Below are 15854 nucleotides of genomic sequence, written 5' to 3' on the forward strand. Positions count from 1 at the left end.
TCCAAACATGCACACACGAAACACGTTGATAACGTGACAAAACCTCAAAGAATATTTGTTCTCATCTGCACGGATATTAAAGGAAGCCATCAGTAAATCAGTCTTTTGTCTTTGTGAATGCAGTCACCAGAAGTTCAACCTCACTCAGTGATTACTTTATTTCTGTCAGGTCATTATCATAATCATTTCAGGCACATGCCAAACAAAGCCGGCCTGTGTTGTTTATTGTCATGTTGTCACGGGTGGCCTGGCTCTTTCTGGGGCCAGTGTTGGACAGCGATGCCTCACTGCATCTATTGGATTATGTGAGGGATTTGAAGCTAGGATTAGTCCATTGGGCTGTAGACAGCACGGGGGCTGCGTGAGCTTTTGCATCAGCGGGGTGTGTTAGGGTGCATGTGTGTGTTTGAGCTGGAGGGTGGTGTGTGAAAGTGGTGTTTGGACATTCCAGAGGCCACAGTGTGTAGCTTTCTCTCTTGGCTCCATCCAGATCTTTGGCACGGACCTTCAAACATGAACCTGTTCTGCTTCACACTGGTAAGATTCATCATCTTCTGAACTTCAGAACCTTTTAGGTTTGCCTATCAGGAGCCCTCGTTTAGTCCCTGCAGCCCTAAAAGAGCTGGGAAGCTGAAGACGCTTCGTGTGCACTGTGGGAGCGACAGGTGATGTTATTGTTGTTGACAAGAATCTGAAATAGTCTTTGTGGGGAGTAAGACAAAAGTGCAAACAACTTTCCCTCTTTGTAAGATACATTAAGCTCCTTGCAGTGCTAGCATTCACTGTTGTGTTGGCTGTTTACAAATGTACAAATGTACTTTCTTCACATTGGTATAATCAGTCATTATGCAATGGTACAATAATCCTGTTAATGTGACACATTTTACAAGAATATAACAACTTTGCAACTTTGTCTTACGTAATCACTGTCACATTTAGTGCACATGTACTTCATCTTGAATTATGTTAAAGGAAGGATGAATGTGCATGTGCTTGGTCTTAACGTGACATTTAGAACAACAGATCATAAAATCAGTGCTAATTGAGTGTGATGGAATGAAAATTTCCTGTGATTATCACACTATTAGTTGTAATTTGCAGCAATACTAGTTTGTTGTTGGAAGTGATTGCATTAACAGCTGTAACATGGCCGCACACGTTCAATTAGACGATTAGTGACAATCTATAGTGGTGGCTGTTAATACCACACTGACACCTCTTTCACCCAGTGCTTAACTATACATTTAGCGTCAAAACAGTACAAAATGTTATCAGCCTCATGAACTCAAAACTGTAACAACTCAGCGGCATAGGATGTTTCCTCACCTGAACAAGCCAAGACAGATTTATGTCAAAGGTTCCACAACTGGTGTCATTCATAAAGGTTGAAATATTGTATTAATGTATGCAATGTAATATGGGGAAGGACATAAAAATTGAGAGAACTGCAAAAAAAATCTCAAAATGTTTAGATGCTGTAAACCCAAAACATGCAGCCTGAAACATATGTTGAAAGCTACCATGATACACATACAAACATGTCAGCTCATAGTATCTATGTCACAGTCTTAAGGTTTAGATGACTGGACTTCTAACCCATCAATCCCATCAGCCCCATCCTGTTCTGTAAACAAACAGAGGCTATCCCTGACATGGGGGACCACTTCACAAAGGGTGAGCAGATGTCAGAGTCATGAGTTTAAGGTTGTAGCCAGGATTTTAGAAATGCTGAGGTCATGAGTCTCCCCCAACAGAGCGCTACCCACCAACCAAACAAGTGCAAAAACAGCAAAATGTGTTCATTTAATTGTTATTTCCTATTTTCTGCCAATTATATCACCTTCATTCCTCGCTAGATGTGGAATACTGCTGGGAAAATGCTTTTTAATTTCTTTCTTTCTTTTTTTCTGCCTAAAAGCAATCAAATCTTGAGATATTTGGTCTACATTAATACAAGAATCAACATTGAAAACGCAACATGTGCCTTTTGACAAGGACATGGAGCTCAGTTTTAATGATCATTTTTTACATATTGCATGCAGCACTTCTCACATAGAACAAAATCCAGCCTTTTCTTTTGACATGGCGAGACATTTGAACTAAATCAGTGTGTTCATGGCAGACTACTGATGTGCTCTTCCCTCGGACTGAGAAAATTCAGCACAAGAAGTACACCAAAGTGTTATGAATATTGATTATACGTGTTTGAATGGCAAACTGTATATGCAGATGTCAGAGCGTTAGATTAGAGGCCATGCTTGTCTCTCCCTGATGTACAGCTTTTCATTGATTTTGCATTGAGTTGTCTCACTGATGATTGATGAGCCTCAACAGCAAGATGTTTTAGTCTAAAAGTTAAAATCAAGCCATCATTGTATGTGTTTTTTAAACCAGGCTGCTGTCACCATGCAGACTAATTGCACTGATTGCATTTTTTTTTTTCCTCAGGAGGGCTCCACAGATAGCATATATGAACCAGCCCACAACCAAACATTTAAGGAAGTCCTACCCAAGTACCAGTGCAGCCCTGCTCTTAGGAGGTGTAAGCCTGAATGGGGCGGCTCAGATCCATCCATAAACTCTGTAAGTTTATTAGCTTTATGTTTTATTCAGAGCTTGACCTGATGAACATCAGTGATGCACATCATGGACTCTGGAGAGTTGTGACACTCCTCAGATCCTTTACTGGCTACACAAAGGGTCTGAATGATACAGGATGAAAGCCTGCTCTGCACAACCAGAAAGAGAGCCAGAGGGAGGTGTAATAGTGGTGTTGATCAGGCATGTGCACTTTAACCATTCCAGTCTTACACTGGAATTAACCCTGTTCCCACACCGTGTGTTGCAGGATCCTGCACAGTTGATGCGGGTACACATAAAGCTGCACAATAGTTAAGAAGGAAACAATGCTAAGAGTCTGTGAGGTTGTCTTTTGGCACAGCAGTTCTTTGAACTAAATGCCACCATTAGCATGCTCAACATGCTGATACATTGCTGATGTTAAGCGTGTCTAATGTAATGTTCTATACTGCCTATCCCTTTTGGGGTTGTGATCCCAGCTGTCAACGGGTAAGAGGCCAGTCGACTGCAGGGCAACATATACACAGACAACCATTCACGCTCACATGCATGCACGGGAAGAACATGCAAACTTCACACAGAAAGGCCCCGCCCGGGGATCGAACCGGCAACATTCTTGCTGTGAGGCACGCGCACTACCTGCTCCACTGTGCAGCCCTGTTTACCATGATCTGTTCAGATCAGTTAATTTTTGTATCACGTACATTGAAGTAGCCAGACACCAAAACATACCAATGTGGTGGTGATACATTTGTCAGACATGAAAAAAACCTTTTACAATTAGCACTAAGCAAGGAAATGCAGCTGAGGCTGATGGGAATGTCATTAGTTTTGCAGGTATTTGGTCATAAACCAAAGAAAAGAATAAAGTTTCCCCCTGCTGATGGCAGAAAAGTGATTGCAATTCATCTTGAGTGAGACACTAATGTTTGTGGTAAATTTCATGGCAATCCATCTCACAGTTGTTGAGATATTTAATTCAAAACCACAAATATGAACCTCATGGTGACGTGAAAGGAAAATTCAGAGGATCAGCAAAATCAGTAAGCTTCACTGTCTGGTGCCAAACCATCTTGTGCATGCTGAAATATTTCACAGCATAAGGGAAAACTTAACGTTTGGTGGCAGTCGATGAATAGTCAAAGTCATTAGAATTAATCCTCTCTAGAAATTTCATGCCATGCAGCCAATAGTTGTTGAGATATTTCACTCTGGACCAAAATGTGTCTGTGCAGTCAAGCTGCTAGCCTGACTAAAAAAGGCACATATAGTCCAGAGACGCACTAGAGACATTCCTATTTATTCTCTTCTTATTCTTTTTCATTTTGCAATAAGTTTTGCTTGTCTTTGTTTCCTGAAGGACCGACCTCAAGACTCAATAAAAGTAATAAAAAGGAATAATAGAAGGTATGTGAGATGCTGCTCATTTCGTACAGAATTGTTTTGTAAGTGAGCACACACTGCTTTTCTTGCTGATAATTTCAGAATATGTTCTGTTGTGATGTTTGTAATTGACTCATTACAATCAACCTTTTTCTCATGAGGGAGCTTAAATATTTGTCATTATCATGTGTCATTTTAGGTCATGTGTGCCAGCATCAGCCTTGGACAATGAAACATTAGGTGGGTTCAAATGATGACTATCACTGATGTTCGTATCTCTGAAGTTTGTGCTATTAGATAGTTTAGATGACTTTACGGGCAAGTTACAAAGACATTATTCATGCCTGCTGGACATTATCAGGTGATGAAGAAGAATTTATCTCATCAAATAAAAGTCCAGAACAATACAGAAATATGTCTACCAGAGCAAAACCAGGTGCTTATCCAAGGGCACCATGTTTCACTGAGGTTAGGTCAGTAGAATGTCAGAGACCTTATCAGAGTGAGGAAGCCAAATAAAAGCAAATATCAAATGACTGTGGAAAAACAAGTTGGTGTTATTTACCTCAAAGCTGAATCAGTGCTAATGACATTATTGATTTGTATGTTTGACAGTGTAATCATTAAATGAGCATTGTCTGACCTGTGTGGATCAATCCTACAGATATGTGCAAAGCTCCCCGTCAGAGCAGCATGTTGACAAGAGATGAGAGAGCGAAGGAGCTGAACTCTGACAGGACACAGACCCATCTGCTGCCAGCTGAGGTAAAACCATAGGACTTCACCACATCACCTTAGCAGAGCCACATTATGATGAAAATAGTACAGTATCCATGTTGAAAGTGATGCTGATGCTTTATTCTCTTGGTTCGTACAGTTGGCTTTTTTCACACTTCAAATCTAGTATCTCATCATTCACAATCTCTTCAGTGCCACAAATGATAATTATTGGCAAAGCTATGCAGGTGAAGAGAGCAGTCTTTTCTAATCTTGCAACAACAAGACTGTGCGTGCCAGATAGGGATGTAGATAGCTGACATACCTGGGTTTGTGTGCACATATTTGTACACATGATGGAAATGTCAGTGTCACTTTATCTTTGCTCATCTTGCACAGTGTGATGGTGGCACTGAAGAATGGAACAGATTTCATTACAGACCCTTTGAGAGTGGTTTAAAGTACATTTTATTTGGAGTCTAAATGTGTGAATCAGAAATCTGGCTAATACTTCAAAATGAATTCACTTGGTAAGTTTGTGTGGTTTGGATGGAGGCTGCAGGGGTAAACAGAAGAGTGACTGTGAAGCAAACCTGAGGAAGGTCAGCTGTATGTCAGCCAAATCAGATCCACTGTTCACTTTAATCTGCTTTCTAATCTTTAATCTCCTTTGTAAGGCTCTTTTATATCCGCCCTGTGTTCTTTAAAACACCTGGATTTTGTACTTTTTGATGTTTTTTGTGCCAACAGCTGATAGTTGAGAGAGGGAAATCACAATAGGACAGCAGTGCCATCCACACAACAGGGAACAAGTGATGGGGATGGTTAGTCATGGAAAAGAGCATGTTTTAGCCCTCTCATCAGCTTCGTTGTTATGTGACTTGTACACACTTGTACATGTAGACAGTGGTAGAAGTACACGGGTATTCAGATTTTTATCTCACACAAAACTAGTGGAACCACTCTGAGAAAATACTCCATTACAAGTTAATGTCCTGCATTCAAAATCTTACTGAAGTCAAATAGGAGACACCAGTTAGAGTTTATATGATTCTAAAAGTAAAAACATGATCTGAAAAATAATGAGCAAACATATCTGTCAAATGAGTAAGAACTGTACTATTTGCCTAGGGAAATGCAGGGGAGTAGAAGCAGTGGTGGAAAGTAACTGAGAACATTTCCTCAAGTACTTACTGAAGTACAATTTTAAGGCACCGGCACCTGCACACAGCATATCTGGTTTATGTTACTTCATACATACACTATGTTTTAGAGGGAAACATTTATGTTGTAAGCATAAGATAGGCTCATGAAAAATCTGATACATTGTCAAAGATTATGTTTATAAAGTAGCTCAAACAAGCTGGACCAGCGTTAACATTAAGATGCTGTTTACACACTGATGCATCAGTATTAACAATCTAATAATGCCATATACAATATGTATGAGTCACAGGTGACATTTTGTTACAGTAATGACTGTTTTTACTTTTAAGTTTATTTTAAGTACAACTCGTGGTAGTTCATATGCTAAATAAAAAGTAAATCTGACATTATACCAGATACTCTCTGTGTGGTAGTAGGGGATCAGAACAATTTCATTCAAATACAAGGCTGACATTGCATATTGTTAGTGTTGCATGTGTATATACTGCATTGAATGTACATACTGTGTCTTAAATACAGGACGGTGAAACTGCAGCTGACACAGCACAATCAATACACAATACAGGAAGACTGAAAAAGTTGCAGAATCTGGTGCAAACACAGAAGGGACATCAGAGTGGAGCTGGAAAAGAGAAAAGCACATCTGAGAACAATGGTGAGTTACTGTGAATGACATCCTTCAAACTGTTCATGACGCTGCCTTGAGTCTGTTTTCATTAACAATACTTTCTGCTCAGCTTCAGATCATCTGTCAAATGTGTTGAGTAACAACAATCCAGTGCTAACCTGCATCGGCCTGGGGAAGAGAACAGAGAAGAAGCCCTCTAAAACTGCTCCATCACTACAGCAGCAGCAACAGGCCAAAGATGTCCATGAAGATTCAGAGGAGGAAGGAGGTTGGAGCCCACGGCTTGGAAATTACCTGTGGAGCCCATTTGAGTGTCCACAGCCCTGGACTCCTTTCTACCACACCTGTCACCAACCTCGACATGAACTGTGGGTCTGCGGTGGCACCTTGTCGCTGCCCCGGACAACAGAATGGGATCGATTTGAGAGTTTGATCCAGGAACTGGACAGCAAACAGTCTGATCTGTCTCCCCCACGCACAGGCTGCAGACCCATCACAGATCTGCAGCGCTCACAAAACACCGTAAGTCAGACTTCCCTATTATTACCATCAGAAAATGAAAGCAGATAGACTAAACAAGTAGTGATTTCAGTGCATCATCATATGTTGCATGTGAAAGGAACAATTATGGGAAATATTCTTATTCTCTTCAATGAGAAAATTGATACCACTCTCATATCTGTCTTAAGAAAGGGGCTGCTTTACAGACGAGATATAAGGTGTTAATTAGTGAGCTTTAGTGATGCTGGTCGGCAGATTTGTTACATTTGGACAGAACCAGCAGAGCTGTTTCCAGTCTTTATGCTAAGCTAAGCTAACCTGCAGCTGGCTCTAGCCTTAAAGTACATTTAACAGGCAGATGTGAAAGAGGTTTTAACGCTCTTATTGAACTCTGCAAGCAACTAAAGATTATTTACCAAAACTGTTGCTTTATGTGGCTTGGGAGGTTTTCAGTCCATTATTCTTATGTCTCAAATGATGTTAAAATATGACACATGATATTCAAATAGCACTGATTTTACTTGTTAAGCATGTATTGTTTTGCCAGTACAGTACAATTCAAGAGTAAGGCTGCAGTCTATGATGTCTCTCACTCTTTGTGTTGTTGCAGTTCATCTGTAGCCTGCTCCCACATCTCCAAAGTATCATTAAACTGTGCTTTGCTGGGCCTGACTGTCTAATTGCACCTCAGAGCTCTTTAGGGAACATTTAGACTAACTGAAGTCTAATTGAAATTTCCAGCTAATAATTGTTTTTTATTGCTTTTAGGGTATCCTGAACCAAACGTTTTACTGCTTAGTTTCATTTTCAGCCTCAGTTAGCACTGCTAATGCTCCATAAACTGCTATTTAATAATCATAATCATATGAAAACAAAACAAATGTGATGGCATTACACAGACTGTGTCGACCACCCTGCTGAAACTGGCGAATGTAGACGTCCTCCCTAAATAACCTGTAACAGCTGACATCCCTTAGAGTTTACACATAAGAGGAAGGAAGCAGCATCTTAAGAGTTGAACATAAAGGGAGATCCAGGAAAGATACATGAGACGCTCATGCATGTTTGAAAAGTAAGGTTTCATGATCTGCGATCTCCATGATTTATGAGATTTAATACATAAGTGTGTAGGAATTTCCACTTTCATGTAAATGCTGAGCAGTCCAACAGCATCCATAATTACTTATAATGTCAGCCAGTCTGTGCAGCCAGTACCAAAAAATGGTTTCTTTTATCATATTAAAGCAATATTACAGTCCTACGCACACACCTGTCCTCTGGCACAAAATCCAGTTAGAGAGCTTCTTCTCTCATACTCGTAGTTCAATTATAGAACGCTTTGTTGAATTATAATTGAAATCAGATTCCACACTACACATCAGAGCACATGATCACATATTTCAGAGAGAGACCCAAAAACTCAGCATTAATATGGCTGTTTCATATAATTGCAAATAGGAAACAATGCACTACAAATGCTAAATACATAACTCCATGTTTGTAAATTGCACCCAGTATTAAGGACAATGGTATTAATAGTTGCTTATCCAACCACTTATAGCGTGACAGTGAGGCCTCAGTTCACCAACGGTCAGTGTTGGGAAATAAGCCAAGAGTCGGTGTAACAGATGTTCTGATAGCAGCACTGAATGACCGCTAAACTGAAGCCAATGGCAAACTGGGATGAATCGTTGCTGTCATTTTCATGTTTCCCCTTTAAAGACAGTTGCATAGGAAAATATAGAATATAAATAAGATATTATGTTTTTTATAATCTGATGATCTATGTTGAAATATATTAGCAAAATAACAGTGAGCCTCTCCCCACATGATATTGAAATACAGTAAATAGTGCAAGATCAGCGCAGCATGACCAAGCCGCAATATTTTGGCTCAGGGTATCTAAAAAAAATGAGGCATATCTAACAACTGTATGGCTGACAGGGTTTAACCTAATTCTGAACACAAATCACAAACAGGGAATAAACACCCAACTATTCATGTTGTGGGGTCACAGGAAGAGCACACACACAAGCAGATGTCCATCTGTCACCAGAACAACCACATTTTAATCTCTCTTTTACCCAAACAGTTGACCAGATTTGGGAGATTTGACGCCTTCAGACAGCACTCGCCTTTAATGAAACCACAGGATAACGGGAGCTCTCTGGTAAGAGATCCATCCTCCTTAATCTACGAGCTTGTCCGTCTGTGAGCTTTCTCAAATGCCCTCTACACAAAGCCAAATCCAACTTTCAGACAGAAAATGTACACTGTTTATTTGTGGAGGAGAGCTCTATTTTCAAAGTGTTTTGTTCTTAAAGCAAAAGCAGGAGCAGAATGGTGATCCAACAACGATGAGGCTGCCGATGAGGGAGAAGAAGACCTCATCACATGGTGACAGGGAGCACGTCAAGGCCTCGCCAGAGAAAAGGGTCACAGCCATCATTGTATGTCATGCAGTCTACAAAGCTCATGTTAATACCCAGTTTTAAGTTCATGGCACTCTGCATTTGCTGTGGTTCACACCAAATGAAAAAACATCTGTTACCGACACAGCTGTCAGCACCGCACCTGCTCTGCCGCACTGTAAGCTATCAATCAAACTATCATTTGCCATTTAACTGAAAGGGCTTTACAGATGAGTGTTGACATTAGCACTAAAAGTACAGCAGGGGCTGACAGGTCCAACATGCATGAGGACTCCTGCCACCTTATCTGGTTAACTTCGTTTAAAAATGCCTAGAGCTGTAAAAGATGGGTTAACACAACTATGGGAATATGATATATGAAAAGTTTCACCCAAGATTCTGTCATATTTCTCATATCTGCAAATGCATTTTTGTCAGTAATAACTACAATGTGACTGTTTGAATAATCCTTAGAGATATTTCCTTTAAAGAAAATGGATTGCCGTCATCCATTTTATTCACGCTTTACATACATGCACAGTTCATGTATTACTAGTCAAAACACTGATTAATTAGAACTGTGAGTGACACTTTTAACATTGATTCATGCTTAAGTAATGCATAACTAATGCATGAGTCATGATGATTTAAATGTATGAATAAATGCAGGATGTATAATGAATTTCTGTTGCTCAAGGTTAAAAAGAAATCCACACATGCATGCATTCCTCAAACTGTGTACATGTCACCTGCATTTCCTAAAAATAGCTCAAGAGGACAACTTGATCCTGTGCATATCTCACACATAACCTCCATCAGGTTCACTGACCTGTCATATTATGGTAGTTTTATCATCTGATAGCTGACAGGCATCATATTACAGATTTAATTTATGTTATCTTTAATTACATTTTTGGAGCAGTCACAGTTCAGTAACACTATATAATAATGGTACAAAATGTATGCTTAACTAAGTGCTTAACTAATGAATGAGTCACATTGATTTTATTCATGAATTATGCACATGTATCATGAATTCCTTCCTCTCACTGTAAGAAATGATCAAGTCACTATGTTTATGTGATTAATTCATGATTAACGAATATTAACTTAAAATTCCTTCTTATATTAATTTATAGGACACCAAATTATCTGCAATCCAGTTACATAGACGAGACCATTTCATTCAGTCCATGCATTGGCTCAGCTTGTCTGAGAAAAGAACTTTATTTTTTCTTTTTAATCAAACTAGGAGTCAGATGCAATGATCAACATGTTCCTCAAACAACTGTTACATTTACAAGTAAAAAAAACCCAAAACATCATCGTAGCCAGGCCAGCTGTGTGGCTGTAGTGATGGCAGTGAAGTTGGTCAATCCAGCAACATATAGATCACTTTAGCTTGAGCTTTAATTATGTGCTACTGAATTTTGATGATCTATTATATGTTAACTCATCACATAAAGTCATAATGAGTTGATCATTTCATGCAGGATTCATCTATATTAAGTTATGCATTAAATCTTTGTGACTGAGGCATTATTTATGCATTCGTTAAGATTATGCTTCGTATCATTATTGAAAACAAATTATGAGTGCTCAAAATATTCAAATCAAACCTTCCTTAAATTCATGGTTAGACAAGTGAAAAAGTAATTGAAGATATCATAAATGCATGTTTGCTATAGTCATAAATGATATCTTTAATGTAGTGCTGTCAATCGATTAAAATATTTAATCTCGATTAATCTCATAGTTAACTTGCGATTAATCACAAATTAATCGCACATTTTTATCTATTCTAAATGTCCCTTGAATCATCATTTTAATGCTCTTATCAACATGGAAAAGTGGATAGGCTTGCTTTGTGCAAATGTTTTTTAATTGAAAACAACAACATGTAGTGTTATATTTCGCACTAACATTCTCACTTTGAGCAGTCATTCATATCTGAATGAATCAAATTTCACACAATTTAACACTGTCAATAAAGCGATGGCAAAAAAAAAAAAATACAAAAAATCCCCTTCAACAATCCTTTCTAAGGGATCAAAACAGGGTGATACAAGATAAAGTTACAAAGTGCACATCATTGTAAACTAGGACTCAGCCTATAGTTCAGTTAAACCATGGCTTAAACTTTCCTTTCTTAAGTTTCCTTTGAACATAACAGCATCCGTATGTCTCTGTTGAAAGCCATCCATTGTCACCTGGTTTTGACAAGGAGGCGGTGGAGAATTCGCAATTGGCGTGTGTTTGGCCATCAAGTGATATTTCAGACTGCTGCGGTGATAACTCAGTTCACACCAACAATACACACAGATAACTTTGGTCTTGTCAGTCGTTCCACTGTGTAACATATGAACTGATGCACCTCTGGCTGGTTTAGTCGTCCCCTCGTCTAATGCATTAATGCTATTTTTAGAAAAATGCATGTGATGTGTATAATGCAATTTAGTCAAACAAACTAGTGATTCAGAGTAAAACATGGTGTGCCATCATCTTTAAATTACATGCACTGATACATTTTGCATTTGTCTGCTTTGTGCCGCTATCATAAATCCTAATTATTCCAGCAGTTTAAGTACAGCCAATCCAGTATCTTACACTTCAGAAACTGCACTTGATGGATTGATGTAAATATGGTCTGTGGTGTCCCTGTACAGGAACAGGAAGTTAAAAGCTGAGCACAGGTAGTTGGGGATTAAACTCACCACACACCTCCTAGGTCTCAGCTATAAAAAGCAAGGCAACTCTTTCAGGATTAAGTGTTTTGCTTGCCAGAGGAGCTGCGTGTCCCAGCATAAACTAAGATACTGAGCTGTTCCTTCACATGAGGAATCAAACACAGCAGCTTAGGGCCCTGACTCAGCTTTCTGGTTGGTTAACTTTTTCTTTTGTTTGCCTGTAGTGGAAGATAAAAAATGACAGAGAACTAAAAATGTATAATGCAGAATAAAAATGTGACTTGGTGTTTTCACTGTGCAGGATGGAAACACACAGCAAGATGAAGCAGACAAAAGAGGAGTTGGCGGTGGAGGACCATTTACTGAAGGACACAGGGGGTGCAGTAACTCTCTGGAAAGCCTCTACAGCCTTAACAGTGGACAAAGCTCCTCAAGTAAGCGCCTTCAGGCATAGGTGTACTCTTCACACCACAGCCTGATGCATTATGCCATCTTTGCTTGTACACTCAAGTATCCTGTCCTCCCCTTAAGGTGCACTAATTTGTAGAGCTGCATTATCCCCTAACAAATCAAAACCTGCATCCTCCACTCAGGCCATCTTACTGTTGACATGAGGATGACTCAATTAGACAGCAGTATGGAATGAAGTAATTAGCTTGCCCTTTATTGAACCCTCGTGTTTGTCTGCTGTTCCACAGGTGGAGTCACCAGTGGGTCAGACTGCTCCAGTAACAGAGACAGTCTGAGGCTGGAGGACGATCTATTGTACACAAGACAGTTCTGTGGTAGAGCCAGAGTCCATACAGACTTTGTGCCAAGTCCATATGACACAGAATCCCTCAAACTCAAGGTAAACCAGTCTGGAAAGGAAATAAACTTACTGTGGGACTGTATAACTGCAACTGTATTACACTGTGAAGGTCATGAAGGTGACATTGACGTGAAATGTCTTGACGTGAAATGTCCTGACAAAGTGTGGGATGGACTGACCATTGTAGTAACTTTGTTTATGCCTTATAATTCCATCCAGTTCCACCCTCAGATCAAATTTGTCAAACACTTGGGTTTATGACTAAATACTTTATACCTTAAACTCATGACAGTCCCATCAGCCTCAGTTGTAAACTACAAAATGCCACTAAGCAAATGTTAGCATGATAACATGCTAAAGTAATATGGTGAACATGGTGACATGACACTGCTGAACACCATAAACTGTATAAACATCAAGACATCACCTTTGTGACATCACCCAAAGGTTTCCAAAGAGCCATTGTGAAACTCAGTGACTGTGGCTCTGGCCGTCACTGTCTTGGCAGTGCCTGACTCCTCCAAACTCCCAGCTAATCCCAAAATAGCCAAAGAGGTGAAGCACAGGTGCAGCTGAGGTTGGCTGAATGTAGCCTGGTTGCTGAAAGCTAGCAGGTAGCTGTCACGCAAAGTGGCCATGCCCATAATTATGCATAACTTTAAGCCTAAATATAATTTAAACAAGTGATTTAAAAATGTAAAAATCCACCCTGCATACAGCTATCATGAACAGTTTTGCACCGCGCTGTTAACATGTTTATTTCCGCCGTAAATTTGGAGATTTTGATATTGGGGTCTATCGGGATTACCTCTTTTGGAGCCAGCCTCAAATGGTCATTTGAGGAACTGCAGTTTTTTGGCTTCGTTTTTCAGACCCAGGGGTTGCTGCTTGTTAAACATCAACATGCTAGCATTATCCTTGTGAGCGTATTAGTATGCTGATGTTAGCATTTAGCTCAAAGCACTACTGTGCCACAGTACAGCCTTACATTGCTGCTAGCATGACTGTAGTCTTGATAACGAATGACCAATTTGCCTCAACAGCCTGACTCTTTTGTCTTACTGTCTGCTAACAGAAATATGAAGGCTATAAACATTTGTTATTGACTGTATCTTGAACTTTGTGCATGGTACCAGTCAAATAAATATAATAAAACTAAACTAAACTTTCACTCAGATGGGAGATGTGATTGACATCATCGCCAAGCCCCCGATGGGAATATGGACAGGTATGCTGAATAACAGAATGGGAAATTTCAAGTTCATTTATGTGGATGTGCTGACAGAGGAGAGTCCTGACACACACGAGGACACATGTACCCACAGAGTGAGGCAGAAATCAACTGTCCAGGAAGTGTTAAAGCGCCTTAGCTTAGAGGTATTGTGTTCTTATTTGTCTTTCAGACTGATTTTAATGTAGCCTATCAACATTTATCTTCCATATAAGAGGGTGTTCTTCATCTTCTGAAAAATGCTTTTTCCACTTGCTGCCCTAGGAGTATTCCTCATCTCTGCAGCTTCATGGTTACCAAACAGTGGATGACTTGATGAGGCTGCGGGAACATCACCTGACGGAGCTGAATGTGACTGATCCAGAGCACAGGCATTGTCTGCTCGCTGCTGTCGACTCTCTGCAGCAACTGCGCTGTGAGTAATGGGAAACACAGAAAAGGTCATCCAAGGACAGTGTCACCAAGCACATTTTGTGACAAGATAAAACCCAAAAAAGATACGCTGAGACGTTTGGATTCAGAAAGGAAAAGGGACAAGTGACATTGCACCTCATGTAGATAAGACTGGGAGGGTATCCGGGCCACAGCTAAAGAGGTTAAGGATAACAGGATAACCCCAAAGAGCATTTCTGAGAATAGAATAGGACACACAAGGACAGTAGCTGCAGACAGATAGGCCGTTGAGCCTTAATGCACAGGAATAATAGCTGTAAAGGATTACTTACTGCTCATCTTTTCAACTCTGTGACAGTCCAACCAGCCATCTCCTCTGCTTTACAGCTGATAGTCAGATGGAGAATGAGGCCAATCAGGAGGCCGAGACCCCCAGCAAGAACATGAAGGCAGATATGAACAACTGCCCAAGAGACTCTGGCTGCCACATGCCATCTGACGGCTCTGACAACAGCACAGAGGACACAGACCTTCACTTTATCTGTGAACACCCTCTAACAGCTGAGATGACAGCTTCATGAGAATAATAAGGCCTGTTTCATTCCATATGTCACTGCTGGGCTTACTTGTGAATCAAAAGCAGTTTTTTATGTCATGCAACAGTGTAATTTGTAAATATGAACAATGAAATGCCCATGCTGAGCTGTTACCACTGCTAATCCTCAGCCCCACTACTGGCCGCATGTAAGATGTTCATTTGTTTCCTGAAATAAAACATTTTATGAATATGTTTTCTTTAATGAGATTTTGCTGTGTCCAATAACAGACAATGAGGAGAATCACCATGAAATATATAAATGCTCTCACATTACACGCAACATGACAGTTTGCTCAGTTGACTCCACTGACTGTCCCATCAAAGTACAGGTGTCCAGGGCATTACAAGCCAACCTGTCAATTGTTTCATTGATTAATTGATTAACTGTTTGGTTTGCAAAATGTCAGAAAAACACTCTTTGCTTCTCCTCTTGTTGATTTGAAGAAAAATAAGGAACTAAACATGTGCTGCTCAGAAATGTCTGGACCAGCCTGTCTACAGCCAACAATTCTGTGAGGCTCTAATTAGGTACAGCAGTGCTTTGAGGCAAATGTGAGCTTTATCATGCTAATATGCTGAAAGTTTAAATGCTTGAAGTGCTAGCATGCCAACATTTGCTCATTTGTCCCAAACACACAGTACAGCTGCGGATGATGGGAGTCTCATTAGTTTTGCAGATATTAACCAAAGTAATTTGACCTGATGGTGGCACGAGAAGAAAAGTCAGACTGATTCAAAGTGAGTACA

At 39.9% G+C, this 15854-nt stretch overlaps 1 protein-coding gene across 1 annotated transcript; it reads left to right on the forward strand.

Moving 5' to 3' along the window:
* Positions 1-303: 303 nt before the first annotated feature.
* Positions 304-15296, forward strand: samsn1b (SAM domain, SH3 domain and nuclear localisation signals 1b). Its single transcript, XM_070982990.1, has 14 exons — positions 304-537; positions 2449-2583; positions 3941-3987; positions 4163-4203; positions 4628-4728; positions 6367-6502; positions 6585-6997; positions 9069-9146; positions 9301-9426; positions 12376-12508; positions 12773-12924; positions 14062-14262; positions 14381-14531; positions 14897-15296. The coding sequence occupies exons 1-14, from the start codon at positions 514-516 to the stop codon at positions 15088-15090; spliced, it is 1932 nt and encodes a 643-aa protein (XP_070839091.1). The 5' UTR covers positions 304-513; the 3' UTR covers positions 15091-15296.
* Positions 15297-15854: the final 558 nt, after the last annotated feature.

This window comes from Chaetodon trifascialis, chromosome 16 (assembly GCF_039877785.1).
Source record: "Chaetodon trifascialis isolate fChaTrf1 chromosome 16, fChaTrf1.hap1, whole genome shotgun sequence".
Taxonomy (NCBI): domain Eukaryota; kingdom Metazoa; phylum Chordata; class Actinopteri; order Chaetodontiformes; family Chaetodontidae; genus Chaetodon; species Chaetodon trifascialis.